Source organism: Boleophthalmus pectinirostris, unplaced genomic scaffold, assembly GCF_026225935.1.
Source record: "Boleophthalmus pectinirostris isolate CB_2022bp ecotype Guang Dong unplaced genomic scaffold, ASM2622593v1 HiC_scaffold_9, whole genome shotgun sequence".
In the NCBI taxonomy this organism is placed as follows: Eukaryota; Metazoa; Chordata; class Actinopteri; order Gobiiformes; family Gobiidae; genus Boleophthalmus; species Boleophthalmus pectinirostris.
The window spans coordinates 27,560,401-27,586,281 of NW_026571541.1; the positions used below are offsets into that span (position 1 = coordinate 27,560,401).

General features: G+C 38.1%; 1 protein-coding gene across 1 annotated transcript; it reads left to right on the plus strand.

Annotated features, from left to right (window-relative positions):
* The first annotated feature begins 263 nt into the window (after positions 1-263).
* Positions 264-25,562, plus strand: atm (ATM serine/threonine kinase). Its single transcript, XM_055166949.1, is given in 64 exon segments — positions 264-440; positions 591-671; positions 1,170-1,288; positions 1,380-1,525; positions 1,969-2,133; positions 2,537-2,702; positions 2,789-3,027; positions 3,118-3,287; positions 3,365-3,543; positions 3,656-4,027; positions 4,106-4,309; positions 4,397-4,498; positions 4,575-4,806; positions 4,874-5,005; positions 5,092-5,217; positions 5,293-5,382; positions 5,453-5,636; positions 5,797-5,990; positions 6,060-6,139; positions 6,234-6,389; positions 6,479-6,554; positions 6,648-6,778; positions 6,853-6,961; positions 7,037-7,207; positions 7,297-7,472; positions 7,551-7,794; positions 7,883-7,998; positions 8,076-8,202; positions 8,278-8,477; positions 9,181-9,355; positions 9,437-9,595; positions 9,691-9,823; positions 9,902-9,997; positions 10,077-10,245; positions 10,320-10,461; positions 11,012-11,188; positions 11,302-11,479; positions 11,564-11,666; positions 11,752-11,910; positions 11,999-12,107; positions 12,184-12,272; positions 12,500-12,602; positions 12,688-12,836; positions 12,916-13,020; positions 13,102-13,221; positions 13,292-13,526; positions 13,596-13,660; positions 13,662-13,767; positions 13,867-13,986; positions 14,097-14,314; positions 15,294-15,501; positions 16,323-16,448; positions 16,522-16,662; positions 16,834-16,972; positions 17,366-17,448; positions 18,209-18,349; positions 19,296-19,412; positions 19,985-20,134; positions 20,360-20,525; positions 21,259-21,345; positions 21,915-22,029; positions 22,111-22,174; positions 23,130-23,272; positions 24,266-25,562. Coding segments are annotated over 63 exon segments (9,249 nt in total). The 5' UTR covers positions 264-440; positions 591-599; the 3' UTR covers positions 24,447-25,562.
* The last annotated feature ends 319 nt before the right edge of the window (positions 25,563-25,881 follow it).

A 25,881-nucleotide genomic window follows, 5' to 3' on the forward strand; every position in this document is an offset into this window, starting at 1 on the left:
ATTTTTGCTGAGGCTCATGGTCAATGTAGTTCGGCTTACAATGTTTACCCTTGCTGTTATCAACTACACGTTTACACCACCTATATTTGCGTGTTATTTAGAATGTATGCAACACAATAAACTCGAAATGCAGCGTTTACAAATAATTAATAGGCGTAAACTTTTATTTGAAGACTTTGGTATAAGTGAATGAACACGTTGCCGTATCCATATGGAAAGGAAGTGATGGCGCTGCCCAGTGGTGAATGATGTCTGGGGCGGGAATTTCCTGTGCTGCTTTTACGTGTGTGCATGGTTTGACTGCGCACGTAAACATGCGAACTTGTCAAGGGGAAAGCAGCATAATGGACCCTACTTCACCATCCCAGCTGTGAACCTTAAAGCATACAGACATACATGCAACAGATTTGGGTATCAGGAGTTTCAGAGAGACCAAAAAGGTCAGTAGTGCGGCTGTCTACGTTTAAATCTTTACCAAACCGCATGGACTGCCTTAGTTAAGTTTCTGTTTCTTAGATAATCGGTGTTGCTTTATGTAGTGTAATAGTTTCTTTGTTTGTGTTCACTCTTGTCTCCTATTTTCCATAAAGCTCTGCACAATGAGTCTGGCACTTCATGATCTCCTGGTTTGCTGCAGAGGCCTGGAGAGTGACAAAGCTACAGAAAGAAAAGTACTTTTATTTTGTTGTTGTAAAATATTCCAGGAACACATAATCAGTCTAGGTATTCATGGGTTTCGACTTTCATTTAGGACATTTTCTCATTCAGAATATAGACTTAGACAAACTTTACTAATCCACAAGAGAAATTATTTGGACACTGTAGCTCACACATCACAATATAATATAATAACAAAGAGTATAAATATAAGTGGCAATAACAAATTCTAAATAAGTAAAAAAGATAGGTAGAGACAGGTGTCAAATAAGGCATAATTATGTAAATGTCACTACAAGCCAAAATAAAACCGAAAGATAAGAATAAAATATAAAATCTCAGCTTTATACAAGAGGTCATAGGAAGTGCAACAATGATATGATTATTGACAGGACATAGTGTTATAGAAGATAAAATATTTAGTTTTACGCTTCTAATTTCTCATTCTGAACTGAAACCCAGCGGATAACTGATGAAAGTAACATCGATATTTATTTTGTCGACCCCTACAGAAAGAAGCTGAGCGCTTTAGAAGACTTCTCCGTTCCCCAGACACTGTGCAGGAGCTGGATCGTACATCTGGAGCTAAAAATAAAGCCTCCAAGCAGCTAACATGGGATGCTGTTTTCAGGTGATCTTATCCACAACACTATTCCATTTGGGCTTAATATGAATGCTATAAATGTTGGAAGAAACTCTTATTCTTCTTATCTCTTAAACAGATTTCTCCAGCGCTATGTCCAGAGAGAAACAGAGAGCATACAGTCAAGCAAAGCCAATGTCGCCTCCTCAACACTGGCAACTCGCAAAAAGAAGATGGCTGAGATGTGTAGTTTGATTAAGTTCTTCATACGCTATGCAAACAAGCGTGAGTTGTCCATAAATCTATTATTCACTTCATGTCATAACAAATGAATAGTATAATAATAACAACTAGGGATGGTACAAGATCTCGTGCCACAAGATCTCGTGAGACAAAAGCCACAAGATTGCACACACAAGAGAAAAATTATCTTTTGTGTTTACATTTAGATTGGACAAAAAGGGTTACATGTTGGTGAGTTACATCTCTTTAACAGTTCCAAAAAGCAGTACTACAATGGAAATAAAAATATGAATCAAATAAATACAAATTTGTGAGGTTAAAATTGGAAACTGATTCATGAAATGTATATATTAGGAATTATGTTATAATCTTCTTGTACTGTCTCTTTCTGATGGACCCAATCTCATATTTTGTCTCATCTTGTGGAAATAGTGTGTCGTCCCATCCCTAATAACAACCATATTATTGATCTTATTGTTTTACAGGTGGGCCCCGGCTAAAGTGCAGTGAGCTCTTAAAACATGTAATGGACGTGCTTCAGTGTTCATACAGCTGTTCGGTTTATGGTGAAGACTACAGTAGCCTCTTGGTTAAGGACATACTCTCTGTCCGAAAATACTTGTGTGACATCACTCCCCAGCAGTGGCACAGTGAGTGAATAAAAACATACTCTGTGTAGACATTCTTAGCCTTAGACTTAGACTTAGACAAACCTTATTGACCCATAAGGAAAATTATGTAGACACAGTAGCTCATATATCACAAATAGGGTTGGGTATCATTAAGAATTTTCCGATACGATACATACTTTGATACACAGGCCACGATACGATACATATCTCAATACAGTGAACTTTCGATTCAATACAATATATTTCAAATCGATTCGATACGGTTCAATAAAAAAATAAAGCCTAACTAATGTTAACCACTACTTCTGCAAAGTTAATCATCAAAACACTGAAAATGTCAAATCTGTTGCATAAAAAAAGTTCCCTTTCTCTAAACAAATTAATTCAGTGTACTTATACTGACTTGTTTTGTGATCCTCAGGTATTCTGGAGTTTTACTGTGGTTTGTTTACTACTTCATCCAAGTCCATCAACCGTGTTTTAGTTAGTAGGGTCATTCACACTGTAGTCCAGGGGTGCTGCATGCAGACAGATGGGGTTGGCAGCATCCTGTTTTCATTTTTTTCCAAAGCACTTCAGAATGCAAGGTAAAGATAAACATTGTATTACTTTGCCCAACAAATGCACACACTCTCCTTAACTATTATTCTATATTCTATTTTTTTAATTCAAGGCAAGAGAAGCACTTGACTGTTATAGAACACCTAGTTTCAGCTTTAAACATTTTTTTGAAATCTGCTTCAATGAACTCCCGAATGAGAGTTTGCCGCCTGGGAGAGGACCTTTTGCCCCCTCTACTGTTTATCTGGGCAGATATGAGACCCAGTGCCCATCTCAAAGAGGAGATTGTGGAGTTCTGTCAATTACAAATCTGTGTTCACCATCCCAAAGGTGCCAGGACACAGGATACTGGTCAGTCAGCATGTTCATTGTAGTTACTATTTTACAACATCATTTAAATGGTTTGATTAGCGATAATAAAGTATATATTTTCCATTTTAGGTGCCCATGCTGAGGACTGGACAAGGTGGCACAGTCTGTTGTACAGCATGTATGATACTTTGGTCCGAGAGATCAGTGATATTGGCAGCAGAGGAAAATACCACACAGGAACCAGAAGCATTGCACTCAAAGACAGTCTAGTACAACTTACAGCGGATATAAGTCACTTGGTCAGAAAACAGACTTAAGAACATTTAGTTTTTATTAGTTTCTTTGTACCCCCTTGTTTGATCTGTGCGCTCTGTAGCTTTTCAGCGAGGAGAATGAAGTCCAGTCTATGGAGGTGACACAAGCCTCGTTTAGAGCCACACAAATGGGAAGTCCCAGTCATGGAGCAGCTAGCAAAAGACGTCGCGTAGAACTAAGCTGGGAGGTTCTCCGGGACCACCTGCAGCCTCAGCAGAGGGATTTTGATGTTATACCATGGTAGGAAAGATCATTTTTAGTTTTCTACTTCATTGATTAAATTACACATATTTATTAGTTTCTGCTTTTGTAAATATCAACTACTTACACTATTTTCCCTCTGGCCTCTCAGGCTGCAGATTACTACACTGCTCATTTACAAATACCCATCAATGGTACCTGCTCAGGAGCTTGTCCCTTTGCTGTCAGTGCTGTACCAGCTGCTGGTTGAGCAGCGAAAAGGAGAGAGGGGGCTGTATGTGCTCCGCTGTTTGAAAGAAGTGGCCTGCTGTCAGGCCAAAGACCCCAGCAGATTTCACATGTACAGGACAGAGCTGAACAGACTCTGGTGTAAAGTTTGGTCTCTGAGCCTCCGGGGAGTCAGTTCACCCCATACAGAGGAACCAAGTCTAGATTTGCTCGCATCCATTGTCCGTGGAGAACTGATAAACATGGACAGAGAGCTCTGGAAACTCTTCTCTGCTTCAGCTTGTAAACCTTCATGGTGAGTGACTGAGATTGTATGACATTAAGTTTAAAATAGGTTTGCAGGATTTTAACTTAATTTTGCATCTGTGCACAGGAGTGCAGCCCTGTGTTTGGCTCAGGCCCTGATGACTTGGCCTGTCCCTAAACTCTTTCCTGGGGGCCGAGGGTGGGCCAGTGTAGGGCTGATGGACGGATCCGAATCCTCAAACCTGAAGGACACCATCACTGAATGGCTTCTAATGAGTGACCAGAGTGATGAACTTGAGGACAATTCTAAGCCTCACCCCATCATCTGCAGGTATGCACAAAGTTAAAAAAAAGAATATGTGGACATATATTGATACATGCTATTTGTATTTTCACCTCTAAATTGTTTCATGTACAGAGACTTCCCTGACCATCTTATTGCAAGTATCCTTGTGTCTTTAACCTTTAAAGACACTAGAGCAGGACTCAGGTTTCTTCTCAGTTGTGATGAAGTAGAGAGGTAAGGCAAAATTATAAAATAACTATATATATATTTAATAAATAGAAACATTTCTCATTTTTCTCTTATATTTTAGTGCTGTGAACCAGGATCCTTTACAACCAGATGCACAAATTAAGAATGAAATCGAGCTGCTCTTTATGCAGTTTAGCTTTAGCAGCGTTCACTTGGAAAAACAGAGACTTATTGGGGAAAAGCAAAAGGGAAAACCTCCCTGTCAATTCACTGCTCTTGCTGGTCCTAGAGCTGGGTTGGACAAATCCTTACTTTTCGTGGCTGACAATCTGCTCAACTGCTACTCACCAGATGTAGGTGAACATATGACCCTGCTGATAAGATGTATTATAAGTTAAACTGTTCATTTTCCCTCTGTAGTCCCCATCCACCCCTCCAGAGTGTCTGGTGCGATGCTTCAGTCTGCTGACCAGTGTTTTATCTGCTTATGTTGCCACTGGTTTTTTGACAGAAGAAGATGCATGTCGCTCTCCGCTTTTCCACAAAGCAAAGGTACACTGCAGAATTAGAACTAAATTAGTCAATGTGTGTATTTTTACTTTATATATTAATTGTTTAGAACTATATTATTTTTTCAGGCTGTTGCACAGGACTTCAGTGGTTTTATTTCCAGTGTGAAGGTGAAATTGGCAGAAGAAGGAACCATGACTACACTGATATCTGTCATGAAGCTTTGTGCTGCATCTGCCAAAAGGAAGAATAAGGTACTTACTTACGCAGGTGATGTAGTCATGCTTTTTTGTCCTTGCCATAAGTATGTGTTTTTTGTTTTTCTTTAGAATAATGTCTTTTCTAGTTCTTTGAGTCTGTTCATGATGGGAGTGCCTGGGGGTCTCCTGAGTGAGCTCACTGAGCTCTGTAAATTGTTGGTAAGTAATAAACTATCACAAATAAGACATCTCTCAGGCTTATAGCAAACATTACACTGTTGTCTCACAGCTGAGCAGTGTGTCCAAGAGGGTCAGTGTTGTGGAGGAAGATGATCCCATGGAAGATGAATTTAATATAACCAGAATCCAACATGGAGACGACACAGACTTATTTGAGGATGAAGAGAGTCCTCACACCAGCTCTAATGGCAGTCATGGACCAAAGGGAGATGCAGACAACTCCACAGGGCCAGGTAATTCAAAAGTTAGAAACCCTGTAACTGTAGTGCAATATTCCTTGTGTATGCACATAGAGTACAGTTCAAACTGCTTAGGAAAATGTTTTGGAAACTGCAATATCTTAAACTGTAGTATTGTTTAATGCCCTAACTTGATGGTTAATTCACAATTTAGGTGCAAAATGTCCATTAGCAGATGACAGCTTGACTCTTCAGGACCAGGCTCTTCTCCCCATCCTGGAGTTCCTGTGTGCGTGTGCCTCTGTGCCTCCTGTCCATGGGCTGCTCTTTAAACCTCAGGAGGTGCGGCGCAGGCTGCTGCTGCTTCTCGAGCATATTGACTTTACTAAGCCACTGTACCTTCACATGGTATGTGACAGCTTATGTAAATGTAGATATAATAATCGAGCTGCTGGATAACAATGTGTGTCTTTTTAGTACCTTGTCCTTTTAAAAAAGCTTCCTGCTGAGGACTCCTTAACACCAGAGGAGTTTGATTCTCTGCTCTGCCCTCTGGCGTAAGTAGTCAAGGCTGTTCCTGGAAATATATGTTATTTAGTAATACCACAGCAACACATCCATCCATTACCATGTGGACTTGTCCTGTTTTAGAGACCTGTGCTCAATCTATCGCCAGGACCAAGAGATCTGTGCTGCAGTTCTCTTGGCTTTACTGCCCACAATAAAAACTTTAGGCAGAACTCAGTACACGCCAGAAGAGATGAAACACGTTCATGGATCTTTACTACAAGTGGTGGCTGGGTTTTGGTGAGCACACATTTTCTGGGCACGAGATTTATATTAAAGCATGGCATTCTTTGAAAACATTAAGTTACATAAATAAGTTTTTTTTTTAGTTTCCTGAGTCAAACTGGGAAATGCATGGCCACTGTACGCACAGCTTTGGTCAGGTGCCTCATTGCGCTCTTAGAGGTGAGATTCATAAGGTTTAGTCAAAAGCAACTAACTTTCCCAGTATAAAAAATTCTTATTGTAAGTTATAATTTTTTATTACAATTTTTTTAGGCTGATCCACACTGCAAATGGGCCATTCTGAGTGTTAAAGAGGAGGAGCATCCAGTATCTGTCATTCTTCCATCTCACCTGGCAGATTCACATCACCAAGTCCGGATGCTAGTGGCACTGTCAGTGGAAAGGTACATTATACAGCAAACTTAATGTTAAGGATTGGTATGTAGCTCTTGCAGTTACAATATTATCTTTTGAACAGGTTATTTGTGGACACAAGACAAATTAATCGAAAAATGTTACCACTGAAAAATCAGCAGGAAGCATTTGAAAACCTTTATCTAAAGGCTCAAGAGGCCATGAGGCTCCAGGTAGATTGTATAATGTTTAGAGACATTTGGTGTTTAGCTCTAACATTGATGTTCGTTCATGTTTATTATCTACAGAGACGCATTTCTCCAGAGGAAAAACCAGATGAAATGTTTAATCGTAAAGCTGCTCTCTTAAAAACTCTGTCCTCAGTGCTGTGCTGTAGTCCAGTATGTGAAAAACAGGCCTTGTTTGCTTTGTTGCAGTCGTACAAAGAGAATGATATTGAAGAACAACTAATTAAAATGGTATGGGAGTGGCAAGTTCTAAATGTAGCTACTCATACTACAATAATTATTATATTTCTTCTACCTTTTGCCTACTTTTTCTTTTACAGATGTTGTGCACCGTGTCCAAAGTATTGGGCTACAAAAATGTGAAAACAATGGTCACCTCTCATCTGCATTATTTGGTTGCAGAGTGGCTAGCACTGCGACTGTCAGATGATCGCTACACTTTGGGATCATTTCCCAGCACCCTTCTGGATCATAACACTGTCAAAGAATTTTACAAGTCAGATAATCTTCTATGTCTGCCTGTATGATATAATTTGTGGAGTCTGAAATAATTATTTCTCATGTTTCCATAAAGCTGCTGCTATCCTGTGTTGGTACCCCACCTGGTCTTCTTGGATGACTTTGAGCAGGTGAAGTCGATCAGCAGATACCTGGACAAGGACTGGAGAGATCTGCTAGCTGACTGCTTCCCAAAGATCATGGTTAACATCCTGCCATACTTTGCACCTTCTGGTCAAGATTCTCAGGTGACCGAGCAGAGGGAGAAGGCCCACAGAGTGTACGACCTGCTCAAGGAACCCAACTGTCTGGGCAAACAGGTAGTTGGTTTGTTAGATACGTATATGGTGGAAAGTCTATTTGAAGAACAACTGAAGCTTACCCATACTGTATGCTTTTATTATTCAGCAAATTGACAACCTAATTCACAGTAATCTGGCCAATATTGTGGTAGAACTTCTAATGACTTTATATGAAGGAAGTGATGCTGATGCAGACAGAGGTGATCTGAAAAACTTCACTGGGTAAGGATGTTTTGTCTCACTGTTCTGTAAGTTTTATTTACATTTTGTAAATGTGGACAATTGTTTTTTGTTTTCAGGGAGCTCGATCCTGTACCAAACCCTCCATACTTCAGTTCTCATGTCATTCGAGCAACCCTGGATTACCTTAGCAAGTGCCACAGTGCAAACCATAAATCCTTGGTGACCATTTTGTCCAAAAACCCTGTGAGCTATGACCATTACCGATATAATATTACAATAAGAATGTAGAAGTAATAGAATTATTGTATGTCCTTACAGAGTTCAATCCAAAGGATATTGCTGTGCGTGTGTGAAAGAGCTGCTGAGACGACCAATAACTATGAACGCCACCGCATCCTGATGATGTACCACTTATTTGTGAATTTGCTGCTGAAGGAGGTGAAGGACGGACTGGGAGGAGCCTGGGCCTTTGTGCTCAGAGACATCATCTACACACTTATACATCACCTGAACAGCCCGTGAGTATTTTACTATTATTGTACTCAAGAACAAGCTAAATTTAATAATAATCTATGCAAATCACAAAGGAAAATTAAATTCTGTTGATTGGACAAAAGTGGAGTAAACTTAAACAACTTTATTTATCCACAAGGGAAATTACAATAACAAAGAGTAAAAATTAAAAAAATAATAATAAATTCTAAATAAGTAGCCAGAAAAATAGCAAGAAAATGTGTTCCTTTTGTCCAGGTAACAGATTTCTAAGGGATTACACAGACATAATCAACACAGTTTATTTATTTATTTGAGCATCAATTAAAAATATATAAGGAAACATTCAATTCATAACATTGATTGTGGAAAAGAGATAAAAATGGGATAAATAACTCATAATATGCTATTGAATCCATGCTCAAAAGGAGTAGGATGAAGTTTCTTATAGAATACTACCCTAAAGTGTATTTACATATAAGTTAACAAAATATATGTTATAAGAAAGAAAAAAAATCTGTATTTGAATATAGAAATAATAACATGAGTTCATGAAACAACACAGTAATTTATGTACTTGACACTTTCATCCTTCCAAGTATCCTTATAATGTATTATGTTTGACTTTTTAGCTCAGTGCTCAAGTTATGTATTTCATAATTTTACACCACAAATGGGAATACAAAAGCACTTTCTCAAATATCAAAGTAAATTATTGTTTGTCTTTAGGCCAGGGCAGTGTGATGAGGTGTCCGGACGCAGCCTGGCTCTGTGCTGCGACCTTCTGACTTCAGTTTGTAAAGCTTCTCTTCAGTTCTGTGACGATGCACTAGACTGCCACCTCCAAGTCATTGTTGGGACTCTTACAGCCCAAGTAACTGCCCAACCTGCAATTTCTCAACAGGTAAATGATCCTGGTTGTATGTGGTGTGGTCACATTGTTTCTATTTTTATGATTTCTAAATGGTGCACTTTTTTGTTGTAGGTTCTCAGACTATTACGGGTTTTAGTGATTAACAATATGCAGATGTTGAAAGGAGCGATCTGCAAGCTGGATCCTTTTCCTGACCTCCCAGAGTTCCGGGAGCTGAGGGCGGTACAACAGAAGCTCAAATACAACACTGGGACCTTTACACTAAGACAGGTTAAATATATAAAATATTATTCAGCCAATACGATGTGGCAAATTGGTCAGTATGTCGTCATATCTTGTATCTCAAACTTATTCCACTCTTCCAGGAGATTGCACATTTCTTGTCAGTGACGCCGTGTGAGTCTTTACCTCTGACCAGGTTGGAGGGTCTGAAGGATCTGGCCAGGCAGCTACATGTCAACAAGGCACAACTGAAAGAGCTCCTCAAAGAATGTCAATGTACGCCAAGTATTGTTCAAAAGGCTACTGAACATTTTGAGTTTGAATGTATTTTGTAAACATTGTTCTTTTCTGTAGCTGACCCCGCAGATAGCGTCTTGGTGAAGTTGGTCCTCTCACTTCTTAACCTTTGTAAACTGGCAATGAATCACCCTGAAGGAACAGACATTCTTGGTACAACATTACATATAATTTAATTGTAAAATCATTTTTACATAATCACTTACACTGTTGTATTTTTTTTTAAACACAGTTGCTGCCGGGAGCTGTCTTGGAGAATTGGGCCCTGTTGAATTTTCTACCACAGCGTTGCTTCATGGCAGAGATCCACTGTATAAAGCTGCATCTGACTTCAGCTCCTCTGATTCTCAGTGTATCTACATTATCCTCAACTGCATCAATGATACCCTCACTGACCAACGGTACTCCAGCCTTACTATCAGATTTCCTGGTATTCCCAAGGCTTCATTCTAACTTTATATTTGTTTTGTTACAGCATTGAGGTGAGACAGGCATCAGCCCAGTGTGCAAAAAACATTTTGTCATCTCAGTGTGGTTTGGACTTCTGGGAGGAATACAAGGACAACAGAGACCCAATGTTAGCCTACCTCAACCCCTTTCGAAAGACCAAAATGGACGTATGTGGTTTATTTGTTAATACATCATATAAAAGATATGAAATTTTTTTTAAGAAGATATATTTTTGCTTTTTTGCAGTGGTTATTTGGTAATAAATTGTCTATGTGTGCTATAGTTTTTCATTTGTTGATTATAAACATAAATATTTATTAACAGGAATGGGACAAATACATTCTTGTTCAAAACTGCAGAACTGAGAAACACGGCTTTTTGTAGTGGTTTTTTTACCGACTCCAAGACATTTCTGTGTATAACCTGGAGTTAAATTTTTTTAAATAATCGAAAATTAGTACAAAGCAGTAGAAAGGGATAGAGGATAGATGAAAGTGGATGAAAGTTCAGTCCCAGGTCAGGACACCTTAGGATTACTCAAACATTAATGAACAAATCAAATTACAAATCTTAGTATATCATAATGACATGGGTAAAAACTTTATTTTGCATAACAGGTGTATTTATTTATTATTTAATCTGGATGGCCCTGCCAAGATTTGGACTTTTCAGGGGAGTCCTGCCTCTGCCCTTGTTAAAATGTTTCTCTCTTTTTAGGCTGTGGATGTGAGTACAGAACAATGTAAAGATGCTCGAGAGAAGCTACAGAATCCGGAGTTTTGGATTCCTCAGGCAGGAGGTCACAAAGCCTGGCTCAAATCTCTGTGCACTGCTCTTCTGGACAGTGGAGCAGTCAGGAATGAAGCACTGTTACTGACAAGACCACTTTGCCTGGTGTGCATATAATTAAAATTATATATTATTATTATTTCTTGAATGAAATGACCCTAACTACCAATGATTTGAAGTAAACTTAATAGTTTGTGACTCTTGTTTATTTTTCCCAGGTGAAGGTGTCCTGCTGTCAGAAGTTGTTACCTCTTTTTGTCCACTCGGTGCTGCAGGATGATCCAGGTGATTCATGGAGGGCACTTCTATCCCCTTGCATTCAAGACTTTTTCAACTTTTTCTCCAAAAGCGCCCCAGGATCGAGCAGCTCTACTACACCTGTCAGCTCTAGCCCTGGTAAGAGATTCTAAACGTGCTTGTTACATCAATCAAAAGGCAAGATTTTGTTGTAATTAAATCTTCTGTTGGATTTCTTTTTAGTGTCTGATGTTGTAAGTCCAGGCTTCTATGACAAAGCCTCTCTTCGTACAATGTTATCAGTCATTGACTATCTGAGACATCAACCAAGACCTCTGTCAGATGGGTAATCTGGAATGTGTAAAATGTATTTAAGCGTTTGATTCTCCCGGACCAAAGCATTTGAAATCACATTTGTGTATTTCCTTTAGTAACTCCTGTGGCACAATTTGTCACTCAAACTTCTGGCTGGACCTGAACTACCTGGAGGTGGCCAAAGCAGCACAGTCCTGCTCAGCTCACTTCACTGCTCTTCTCTACACAGAGATCTATGTAGATAAAATCAAGGCTAACTTGGAAGATAATAAGAAGTAATTATTATTTATTCATTCTCTTTTAATAACACACACACAACAGCGAGACACAAACATATGTTTTTTTCTATTTTTGTCTCTGTAGAACCAGACCCAAAGCAACACGTAGAATCAACTTCGAAGACAGTAGTCAGAATTTGACCATCTCTAGCCTGACTGAAAAGAGCATGGAAGACACAAATATCAGCTTACAAGTAAGTCTGTCTGCAGACATATGTATTGTAATATGTCCAGTAAATGCTGAAATGTATAACACTGTAAATGTTTTAGGATCTGCTGATTGAAGTGTACCGCAGCATTGGAGAGCCTGACAGTCTGTATGGCTGTGGAGGGGAGACCATGACCAGCCCTTTGACCAGGTAAGGTAAACAAAGGCAAATTATTGTCTAGTTTGACTTAAAATGTTAATTACATTGTATAATAAAAGCTCAAGTATTAGTTCATACACATAAAGAAAATGTGAACTAAGTTGTATAACAAATTACAAATAACAACACATAACATGAATAACTCATTATTATTTTATCATTTTGAATAAACAATCCTAATTTCATGATAAATACCTTGTTATTTATTGTGTCTGTAGGATTCGAACATATGAGCACGAGGCCTTGTGGGGTAAGGCCTTGACATCGTATGATCTTCACTCTTCTCTGCCTGAGGTCATCAGACAAGTGGGCATTGTGCAGGTAAATGTTATTTTACTGCAGTCTATTAATGGTAAACACAAATGCTCTTCATTATTCAGTATTTAATAGTCTATGTGGCCTGCAGGGGCTGCAGAACTTTGGTCTGAGCAGTATTCTGTCCACCTACATGAGGGGCCTGGAAAGTGAAGGGCTGGAGTGGGGAGCAGAGCTCAGAGAGCTGCGTTTTCAGGCTGCTTGGAGGAACACTCAGTGGGACGCTGACATTTCAGAGAGGTCAGTAAACCAGTATATTAATACATCACACATGAACACACACAGTATGTGTTACATAAAGTTTTCTATTTTTCTCTAGGAGTGACAAAACCAAACCTGGCTTCCACGAGTTTGTGTACGGTACCTTACAGACCTTGAGAGACAAGGAATTCTCAGTATTCGATGAAAGCATAAAAGATGCAAGGTAGTATATTGTTGGTTTTGTTGGATGATTTTACAAGAAAATCATTTAAATGGTCCCTGTGAACCTGGTGTTTTTCCACAGAGGAACAGAGGTGGAGGAGTTGTGCAGAGGCAGTCTAGAAGCTGTGTCTTCTTTATATCCAACTCTTAGGAATCTGCAAACCATCGGGGAACTGGAGGGTGTAAAGTGCCTGTTCTCCAGGTGAGAGAAACATCCTTTAATAGAGGATGAATACTTGATTACTTTAAGAATGATGATTTTCTTTTCCCAGGCCCTTCTCAGACAGAACTCTGAGGGAGTCCTACAGCCAGTGGCAGCAGCACCTGCAGCTGTTAGTGGACAGTGACTTCTCTTTAGTGGAGCCCATACTGGCCGTGCGCTCTGTGGCCCAGCAGACTCTGCTGTCACGACTGGAGGACCCGGACAGTATCCAGTATCTCAACTCTGTGCTCACGGACCACCTCATGGAGCTGTGCCGACTCGCCCGGAGGGCTGGAAACACACAGGTGGAGTTTATGATCCTCATCTCTATCATGTTATTGTGGACAAACAAATCATTTTTAATATTTTTATAGTTAGCAGAGCGAGCAGTTTTTCAAATGAAACAACACAGTAGTGGTGTATCCGGGGCCATCAAACTGTGTATCATCATGGCAGCTGGAGGAGGCCCAGGTGTTTTGGGCCAAAGGAGAGCAGGAGCTGGCTCTGGGTCTGCTGAGAAAGATGATACAGCACTTAGAGGAGAAGGTCAGACATGCTCACATATTTGGAGAATATTACAGTACTATAACAAACAGCAAAAGCTTTTCTCCTAGTAACAATGTTATTATGACTTTTATTTTGAAGGTGGATTTTAACCCTGCACTTGTCCCGGTCTACACTGAATCTCTGAGGCTGTGTGGCAACTGGCTGGCTGAAACCTGTCTGGAAAGTCCCGGAGTTATACTGGAGAAGTACCTAGAAAGGGTAAAAACATGCCCTTATATTTTTTCTATTCTAGAAAGCTCATTTGATTTATTCTATTGATAGTTTCATGAATATCTTTTATCCTGAGTCTTGTGTGTGGTGTTTTCCAGGCTGTGGAGGTCATTGAGGGTGGATCTGAAGCACAAGACTCATGGCTGCAGAGTCAAAGGACAGAGGCCTTTCTATCTCTGGCTCGATTTTCTGACGCACAATACCAGAGCATTGACAAATACATGAACTCCTCTGAGTTTGAGAACAAGCAGGCGCTGCTGGAGAAAGCCAAAGAGGAGGTGGAGTTGATGAAAGAGCGCAAAGTCACAACTAATAGGTTTGTGTAGAATGGTGCACTCTGCGCAGGGGAGTCGACGGGGGGGGACAAAGGGGTCTGTTGTTGTTGTCCCGGGCTCCAGGGTTTTAGGGGCCCAGAATTAGAATATCTGCTTATGAAATTATTTTAGTGGGGGGCACATGTGAGTCTTCTTGCCCCGGGCCCCCAAATTTCTGTCGACAGGCCTCATCTCACAATTTAAGATGGTTCTTTGTGTTTCTTAAACTTAGACTCAGACAAACATTTTCCACAAGCAAAATTATTTGGACCCAGTAGCTCACACATCACAATATATTATAATAACAAAGAGAAAAAATGTAATACATTCTAAATGAGTACCTAAAAAAGAAGATACTGGTGTCAAATAAGGCATAATCATATAAATGTACATGTTCAAGTAAAAATGTAATGAAACAGAAATAAGTAATAAAAATATCTCAACTATATACTGTACAAGAGGTGGTAAGGAGAACAGTGCAAATATGATATTAATGATTTTGAGACTGAGTGTCCTTCTGGGGGGAGTGAAACTATTCAAAACACTGCTGAACAAATTTCCATAACTTGTAAAAATCTGATAATTAGAATAATTTTTGTCATTTGTCATTTTTGCCACTTTAGATTGGATTATATACCTTGTCTAAATCTGCAATAATCGGATCACACATGATATGAAATTGTTTACATGGCTTTTCAATTATCTGATATGACGATACACCCCAAAAACACAGGACCATATTGTGATTTATCAATAATTACGTAAAATATTATGGTCAAGTACACCGTCATGAGAAAAAAATAAATATATACAGTTTATTGAATTTTTAAATCACAAGAACAGTTAATGAAATTTATGGATTTTTCATGAAAAACATGACCTTAAAAAAACGATCCAGACGCATTTTGAATCGATACAAGAATCACATAATGAAGTATCACGATATATCACTAAATCTATTTTTTCTTACACTCCTAAAAGGTACACAATAAAGGTCCAGAGAGAGCTGGAGCTGGATCAGAAGGCGCTGTCTAACCTGCAGACAGACAGACAGCGCTTCCTGTGTAAAGCTGTGGAGAACTACATCCAGTGTTTGGAGCAGGGAGAGGAGCACGACACCTGGGTCTTCAGACTGGCCTCGCTCTGGCTCGAGAACGCAGACCACAAGGATGTGAATGACATGATGAAGGTCACTAGCACTTACTTTATTCATTTCACTATGGTGTGGTATTTACTATGGTATTTAATCAAGTTAAAAGTATTTTATTTTACTGACAGTCAAAATAATAAAAAGAAGTAGGTCTGTGCATGTAATCTAATTTTAATCAAATAATTTCTAATTGTTAATGATCATCTCAGGTATTTTTAATCAAAAGGCCTACAGCCAGTTCTCTGACAAGAAAAGTTTGTGGTTAGGAGTTCAGACTTTGGAGGAAGAAAATTTACTCACTTTTGTGTTAAATGGCACTAATTAAATCGATCAGTATGAGGCAAATATGTATTTATATGTTTCAAACTTGGAAAAAGTAAAAATATGGTTTCATATTGAGCCAACTCACACAACTCCTCCAATTCTTCTCAATCATTGTTTCTGATTTGGAAATGTCTGTTTAAGAAAACCTTCATGTAGAATTTTTAGCAATAAAACTTTAAGCAATAAAAAACAAAAAAAATTAATTAAATGCAAACAGTGAAGTGTAAAAGTACAAAAAGTTTATAAATGTATATCTCATTTCTCAGTCACAGCTTCCCTCGCACCATGAACACTCCAGTAACAGCGAATCTGATCACATTTAGATGTCGCTACTCTTTTAGAATTAAATGGGGACTGAAAACCTTTTTAATCCATGTTTCAGACCAAGAGTTTGTTTTCATACCTGACAGTTTTGACTGTATACTACCAGGCTTCCTCAGAGTGGTCACATGATGAAAAAAAAAATCCTTGTCAGAAGACCAAATGAACTTTATTCGACTAAACTTACTAACCCATTATATCTATATGTATTCCAGAAAGGGGTAAAGAAAATTCCCTCGTACAAGTTTTTGCCTCTCATGTATCAGCTGGCTGCTCGGATGGGGACCAGAATCACCTCCGCCATCAGTGAGGATGTGGGCTTTCATGATGTTCTCAATGAGGTAAAGCTTCATCATGGACATTTACTAATTCTAATGTGCATGTCCTATTAACTTTCTTTTGTCGTATTTACAGCTCATTTGCCGCTCGTCACTGGAGCACCCTCATCACACACTCTTCATTATCTTTGCTCTGGTAAACGCCAACAAGGATGAGAACTTTTGCAAATCTCGCTTAACTAAGACCACTCCACGCCAACCCTCACAGTTTGACCTGGTGAGATGTGATTTCTTTTCTGTCACTTTTTGAATGAGCTGCAAAATCGTCTTCACGCAAAAACGTTTGAAGACTTATCAATTAGTCATTTCATGTTTTGTTTTATCAACTGGTGATAAAACATTAAGATTACACAAAAAAAAGTATTGTCTCGTCTATTTTCTGACACAGGAGCGTTCAAATGTTGCGCTCAAAATCATCAGCGACATCAGAAAGAAAAGAGCCCACATGGTCCAGGGCATCGAGCGCCTGTGTGACGCCTACATCACTCTGGCTTACATGGATGCCAGCCGACACAAGATGGAAAAAAGTATACAAAAATTTTTGTAATTTTCTCACTATTTTCACTATATAAATATTCACTGTATGATACTGATTTCGACATACCACCGGAATTGTGAATATGCTACTTTTTCCTTTTTGGTTCTGTCATAACCCAAAGAACTAAGATTTAAAAGTGTTTAATAACATAATTTCTTCATGTTGTCGTGCTGAAATGGAGCAAACCATGGTCTATGTAGTTTTTTAGTTGATGCTTCACCATAACAATGAATTTAAGCAAAGATACTTGTTCTTTATATTGTGATGACCCACGCTATTGCGAGACTTTTGACGATTATTATTACATCCCTGTTATTCAACATCAAAATATGAATGTTGTCTTTAATCCACACGAGCCTTGTCCTTTTTTGTTTGTGTTTAGGAGCTATTCCCATTCCTGCTGACCAACCCATCATGCAAATTAAACATTTAGATGATGTTGCAATCCCAACAATGGAGATAAAGGTAAAAGAGATTTGAGATCATGTGAAATAATTATTACAGCTGTGTTACTGATAATACTGCAATTTTCTTATAGCAAAAAAACCTGATACATCACTGTGCAGGCCTTGTTAGTCACTTGGTTCATGGTGCTAGTTTAGTTTGGTGGGCTGAAATCAATAAATGTTCAGCCTTTGACTCTTGTAGACTTGTAATATTTGTCCATTTTTCACACAAAAAACATTAACTGTTCCAACCTAATGTATAAACTGTAGCAGATACATTTATAAGCAACTTATTTACGTAACACACACAATATCAAGTACTTATTAATTAATACAAAAGGACAGTTACTCTGCCATGTCATATTTTTTTAGCCTATCATATTTCTTTTTTAAACACTTGAATAGAGTTTGAAGCTTTTTATTTTTTCATTTAGACAGTTTCATAGGCTGACACCTGTGATTGAAACACATTTATCAATTGTTGTTGTTCTAAACTTTGGTTTTTTTGAAGGTTTTAACTCCTTTCAAATTTTTAATGACTTTCTCTCTTTGTCATTTTTTTAGAGATTGGTGGGCTTAGATGATTTGCTTTATATATATATAGTTTTTAAAATAGGAAGGTTAAAATATGACGGGGATAGTAAAATCAAAACAATTAGGACTGTGTTAAAATATCAACAGGATATTTCAAATCATAGAGGCAGTGTCATTTTGCTGTCATTGTATGCAGAATTATTTTTGGCTTCTAACTAAGGTATTATGATATTATGTCTTTTTAGGTTGACCCATCTGGACGCTATGATGACATAATCACCATCAACGGTTTTCTTCCACACTATCACCTGGCAGGAGGAGTCAACTTGCCCAAGATCATTGACTGTGTGGGGTCCGATGGCAAGAGCAGAAGGCAGTTAGTCAAAGTAAGTGTGTCATAACATTACATAATTTCTTAATATTTTTCATTTCTTATGCACAGTTGAACACATATTTCTTTGCTGAGGTTGGCTAGTGACATATCAGCAGTATTGTGGCCTCAGAGTCCTCCGTTCTTTTCCACTTCTTTTGGCTTGTTGGTAATGATTAATCCTGTTTTTGTAATGGAAACAAATAGAAGTTTGTTGAATTTCCACTGTTCTTTACACCGTTTGTGAAAAGAACATTCTTCTGGGTGTGATTTGTATAATGTGTTTTGGAAAACTTTTTTCAGCCACTTAAAGGCTAATAATTCACTCTCAGACCACTCTGAGCAGTCGTGATGAAAAGAGCTGCATATTTGTTTGTGATAACAAGTGATAACATTGTAAAGTGTCATTAAAACCTATTTCAGTGTAGTTACATGGTGCCTTAGTAGTGTTGTCAAATGTGTCGAAAATCAGATACTAATTGATACTAAAACTAAAGTCACAACTAGGTCATTTGAGCAGGTATCGATACTAAAAAAGTCACATTCATGGAACAGAAATGAGCCTTTCCCTGTCTAGTTTTAGAATGATCTTCAGGTGTATCAGAACAAGTGTAAGAGCACATAGACAAGTATACGCCCCTGGACCACTATGGAACCTGCCTGGACCATTGAGGGATCAACTTTTTAAATACATTATCAGCCAAATAAAGGTTGAAATATGGTGATAGAAAATGTTAACGAATGAAGTGTGTATCATTTATGAAAATCTGTAAACATGTCTTCCATGTTAAAAAACATTATGGTAAGGAACTAATTTCACTTTTGTTTGTCAACATGCTTAAACAGTATTATTGAACTTTTTTGCTGCGTTGTAATTGTCAGAATTAATGCTGAGGTTTCACATGTGCCCCAAATGATTGTAGAATACATGAATACATAATTTTGTTTTTTTATTGTTTCAGGGTCAGGATGATCTGCGCCAAGACGCTGTGATGCAGCAGGTCTTTAGCATGTGCTCCATGCTTCTGCAACGCAACACAGACACTCGGAAACGAAAACTCAACATCAGACGATACAAGGTTTGACTTTAAGACTGCACAAGCTACTAAAAAGGCTGTTGGTGGTTTTCAGATTCTAGGATGTGATATGTTATACTCCCAGATGGGGGCAAGAGCTAGATTTCCCTATAGTTTATTGTACTTCGCCCTGAAATATCTAAAAGGCAAATGCACAAATGTGGAACCTGACCATTTCTAGTGACTAGACCCAAAAAATCACTGGATTACAACAGAAGAGAAAAGGCTGCATTTTAAGAATATAAATTTAGGCTGCCCCCCCATTTGTATTATTTGTTTATTTATTTATCAGGGTAATTGCACATAAAAACATTGACCTGCACAAAGAGGTTATATGCTTGTTATAGGTTATAGCATCGCTAATTTCCTATTTCAGTCTGTGGACAGGTTGATGTTATAAATGGTGTACATGCCAATAAAATGTCATGTAAATCACTCATCCATTAAATCAATAAGTAAAACTAACTACCTATTTATTTTGTCCTATAGAATGCTGTGATAGATTCTGAAACCCAGAAGATAAAATCCTTTTAAAATCCTGGCCTATAGTAACAGATTTTTTTTTTGTCTTGAAGGTGGTGCCTTTCTCTCAGCGCAGTGGGGTGTTAGAGTGGTGCTCGGGTACAGTTCCTATTGGGGATTTTCTGGCTGACCCCAAAGAAGGAGCCCACAAACGTTATCGACCTCAAGACTGGACCAACCTGGCCTGCCGCAGGAAAATGATGGTATGAGATTTTAAAATATATGATAATAATTGCAGAAAATCTTATTTGTTAGACTACACGTTAATGATTGTTTAATAAAATACATTACAAAAAGTCAGAAAAGTGGAAACGTGTGTATATAGAGTATATTTAGAATTGTCTTTTATGTTTGTGAGGGTTCACAGAACTGCTGAAAACCAACTGCTGTGTGCTATAGAATTAAACTTAAGCTTGATTTTTTTGTAGGATGCTCATAAGTTGGCATTTGATGAGAAACTCCAGGCCTACCTAGAGGTGTGCCGGAACTTCAGGCCTGTCTTTCGGTATTTCTGCATGGAGAAGTTTCTGGACCCTGCTGTGTGGATGGAGAAGCGGCTGGCCTATACTCGCAGTGTGGCTACTTCCTCTATAGGTGACAGTGACATAATCTAAAATCATGTTCATAATGCAAATGTGCCTAGTTAAATGTAATTATTTATCTATTTATTTTGGGTAAGTAAGCATTTTGCTTTATTTTACAATATGAGAAAACACGATGAAGTCACATCCAGGGCAGCAGCCATTTTGATAAAAAGCGGCCATATCAACAAGTCAACATCAACATCATCAACAGTTATTGGTGTTCAACATCAACAATTGTCATATAACAGTACAACATGATCAACAGTTATCAGCGAGTTCAGCTTTTCACGTTTTTGATCCTCAACATTCAGTGACAGAGTAAGATGATGAAGTCACGTCAAAACAATTAATGCAAAACCTACTTCAAAATAAGACGAGTTATGTCATGACAGACATACGCAACGCAACTGTCAACACAAACGAGCAGCCCCACTGACTTTATGCCTACCAGCCACTGTACACGTGTGGAAAAGCCGGATGTAAACAAAAACAGTGCTTTCTCATATGGAACATAGTATTATCCATATTGACATTAGTGAAATCATAACAACAGAAACAAGAACAACAACAAAAAATTCCCTCAAAAAGGAGTGGAAAGAGGAAAAACTTATTTAATCCCACCCCCTTTTTCTAATTTAACATAATGATCTTTCTTTTACATTAGACCTTATGAATTATTTACATGTGAGGACAATGAGTGACTGTTATATCGTGGTAAATATTGTCTGTGATTGTTTGTACAGTTGGATATATTGTGGGCCTTGGAGACAGACACATTCAGAACATCCTCGTTGACGAGCAAACTGCTGAATTGGTGCACATTGATTTAGGTAAAGGTGGCACTTTTTAGTGTACAAATATGCTCTTATTCATGGTTATATTACTGTTTTTATTTTATTTTTGTTTTACATGCAAGCCAAATGTAGTTATAAAACAACAGTAAAAATTAAATAAAAATGAAATAAAGTTACAGTGTAGATACAGCCGTACATATTGTCTTCTCATAAATTTTCCTCATTTACTATTCATAATATTCCCAATAAACTCACACAAAAATATGTTTATAAAAGATAAAAGAAGTCATTTATTTGAAACATAGACTTGGATTGAAAGCCATTTGTCTATGAATAAGTCTTCATTTGTAACCTTGCAGTTATTTGCTGTGATACACATCTTTTATTTTACTTTTCCACTGGATTATTTATTTATTTATTCATTCAATATTTTACCAGGTAAGTCAGTTGAGAACACCTTCTTGTTTACAATGACAACCTGGCCAAGAGGCAGTAGGTAGTGGCGGGAATAACTGTGGCAGGATATTACTATTTTTAAATGCAGTTCTCTTCTTTGTTGTAAGGTGAATGTAGTAATTGGCCCTTGTATTATTTTGTGTGTGCAGGTGTTGCCTTTGAGCAGGGGAAAATCCTCCCCACCCCAGAGACGGTCCCATTCAGGCTGTCTAGAGACATCGTGGACGGCATGGGCATCACTGGTGTGGAAGGAGTTTTTAGAAGGTCTCTAAGGAACCAAATATATTTGATTGTATTACGTTTATATTATACTGTATGTAAAATAACCTGTCTGGTTGTGGATAGGTGTTGTGAAAAGACCATGGAGGTGATGAGGAGCTCTCAAGAGGCTTTACTGACTATTGTAGAGGTAAGAAAGATATCAGTGGCAGCATCTTCTGATTCACCATTTGCAATGTCTTTTAAAGCTTGTATTGCTGACTTTTAGATGACATCAGATGGGGGGCAGCTAAAAATGAAATTGTTAAAATTAGGGTTGGGCACTCATATGGTATTACAATATCCCACGGTATCAAACAGTAGTAACGGTCTCAGTTTCATTACCGTCTTTAAAACTGCGTGGGGAGAATGACGTTCGATTTAGTTTCGTTCTATTGTCACGTGACGCTCATAAGGGAGACCAAGACAAGATGGCAAGTCCGGCCGCAAGTGAGTTGGTCCCAAAAAAATACTAGTTCTTCTGCAATTTGGCATCATTTTGGCTTCAGGTGCACATTTGTTTATGTTTTACGGGAACGAAACTTAAAACCACATGGCTCATTTCCATAAACTATAAAGCGCTGATATAAACAGCTCTTTCCTTGTGCGCTGATGCGGTTCAGCTTCTGTTGGACTAAAGGACACGACTCAGTGGAATATGAGTGTTCTTTCTGTGACAGAGGATGTGCAGTTGACGGTGAGTCTGTTCTGTGCATGTATCGCGTTGGAGATGGTTCATGTGAAACTTTTCAGAGGTTATAAGTTTACAGGTCATAGGCATAGACCATATAGTGGTGTCATACTAAAACATTTTGGTTATACAGTAATACCATATACCCCGGTAAAATCCTGAGAAGGTTTAACAGTATCAAAATTTGGATACCGCCCAACCCTAGATAAAATCCAGATTTTTGTTGTAATACAGTGAGTTGTTGGGTCTGTCACTAATAGACACGATCAGGTCTCACATGTGTGTATTTACTTTTTGGATATTTTATGATTAAGTACAATGTGTCAATAGGAAAAAACTGTCTCTTATCCCCTATCTGAGAGTATGACAAAATCACATTCTAGTATCTGAAAACCACCAATACCGTCTCATTCAGGTGCTGTTGTACGACCCGTTGTTTGATTGGACCATGAGCCCGCTGAAAGCTTTCTACCTCCAGCACGATGAGCAGCAGGAGCTCAACGCAACTCTCAGCTCCACTATGGGAGCAGATGAGCTGGACAACCACCGCAAATCCAGGTACAAGTTTCTTTTCTGATCCATGTTTAAAGGTATTTGAAACTTCTCTGAATTATTTCCAGTCACTCTTCTTTATTTTGTTTTAATGTTTTTTTCTGACACTGGAGTGGATTCAAAAAATCTGTCTTTTTTCCACTCCATTTTGAGCAATGATCTTCATTTGTCAATCTTAGTCAATCTTAGTCTTAAATAGTACAGATTGCGTTAATCTCTGGGCCACTTTCTATTTGTTTTCTCGTGACATAGTTCGAAATAAAGAAACAAAAGAAACTCATATTGAATGTTCCCGACAACGTTTATCAGACCTCTAGTATGTCATGTTTAACTTGTAAAATAAGTTGCGATCACTTCCTGGTAATTGCTAATGTCATAATTTCAGCTGGAGAGCAGGGCCTTTGTAACTTTATGGGAAATGTATTGTTTGAAATCGGTATTCAAACTTCTGATCCGCAAATGTTGAATCTTTATCATTATTTTATCATTTTAATATTATGGTTTAGTGTCACAGTTTTGGTGTTGAATAATGGCACCACTTTCTGAAGCGATAAAATATTTCACTTTTGTTTATTTGTCCTGATAAAGAAAATGTTCAACACAATTTCGCGCAGCTTGGCCTATATAATTAGCCTTATTCTGGTCCTCTAGTTTTAACTTTAAACGTGCATTGTGTAACTTTTCTGGTGCAGGGTCTGTCAAATGCTTTTCCGGAATATTTCACGGTATGACATTAAACCTTTCTATCATCATGAAGACCAAACCAGACCAAGTTACAGGTCAGATCTGTGGCGAGTCAACCCCGCTCACAGTCAGAATGCCTGTTTTTCTAGGTATTTTTGAGTTGTAAAATCACCTGTAATTGAATAAATGTAAGGTAGAGCTGTTAAATGTGATACTGTGGAGCATTCCAGGCAGAGATACTAGCACCTTTAAACTATAGGCATTTTATCAATTGGTGATTCTCCATTTAATATAATTTTTTTTTACTTTTTTCAGTGACAGTCAAAGCTTCAACAAAGTGGCTGAGCGGGTGCTGCTGAGGCTCCAGGAGAAGCTGAAGGGGGTGGAAGAAGGCACAGTGCTCAGTGTGGGCGGACAAGTCAACCTGCTCATCCAACAAGCCATGGACCCAAAGAACCTGAGCCGTCTGTTCCCGGGCTGGCAGGCCTGGGTCTAGAACCAAAGACCAAGGAGGACATTTCTCATTTCCAGGGCAGTAGACTGTGCCCATGTGAGGCTTCTTGCCCCGTGGCCTCAAATTACTGTCGACGTGCCTGCTCATTTCTATGCATTTTTTTATTCAGTTACATTATTATTTTGCTTACATTTTTCAACATTCTTCCAATACAACTCAAAATAACTGGGACCAGATTAAATATTTGTGAAGGATGCAAAAGATTGAGAAGAAGAGAAGGATACTGTACCAAAAAATTGCGAGTTTAACTACAACTACCTGCTTTTTCTGGGAGTTCACACCAAAATATCATACTAACACAGATCACAATACGGTTTTCATTGCCATATGGCCCATCCCTACATTGTTTATCGTATATTCTGTGTATATGTTAATAAGGACTTGAAATTATGCTGCTTTCCCTTCCCCTTTTGAATGAAGACACCACACAGTTTTTGAACACTGACATTTTAACCATACTCTCAGAAAACATGCACTTTGGCTTACAGAATAGAATAAAATGTATCATAACCTTTCTTATGGGGGTGCACCACTTGCTTGTCTCCAATGGGAATGTTTTTGCATAATCTGTCCATTTGTTGTCCACTTATTCAGGTATTTTGTTGCGAAAATAAATTGAGAAAAAATCCATTCTTACTCTGAGCGGGGTTGCCTCTCCACAGATCTGATTTGTAAGTTGGTCTGATATTGTAATCTGTTTGTCACAATGGAAAAAGATAAATTTAATACCTTATTGTAGGACATTCTAGGTAAAAGCAATGACAGCTCCATGAGCATGAGCTGCTGTTGTCACCTTCCACTAGAAAAGTTACATAGTGCACCTTTATCTGTTGCTGTATTATTTGGTTCTCTGCCCATTAATATGTGATCAGTTTTACAACGGTAAAAAATGTGAACATGAAATTCCATTCACAATTCGGTACATCCCTTATGAATGTATAACGTGCCTTGAAAACGTTTTTTTTTCCATATTTTTTGTATTTTATTTGTAACTTTGTCTCTATAGTTTTAAAATTCACCATAAACTCACAATCTTCTCCAAATTGTATGATTCTTGTGTTATAAAAATACCTAGAAATATTAAATGAATGAAAATGATATTGTCAACCATCGTAATTTACCTTTTAAAAAATCCTCAGGCCTCTCCAACAACAACAACAACAAACTTCATTTATAGAGCACTTTTCATACATAAATGCAACACAAAGCGCTTCATTGGTCACTTTTTACATATTTCTGTATTTTATTGGTAGTTTTGTCTCTAGGCAAGGCAAGGCAAGTTGATTTATAGCACAATTTGTACACAAAGTTATTCAAAGTGCTTTACAGAATAAGAAATACATTAAAATCACAATACAAACAAATCAAAACATCAATAATCAGAGAAACTATAGTTTCACAATCTTCTACAAAATAG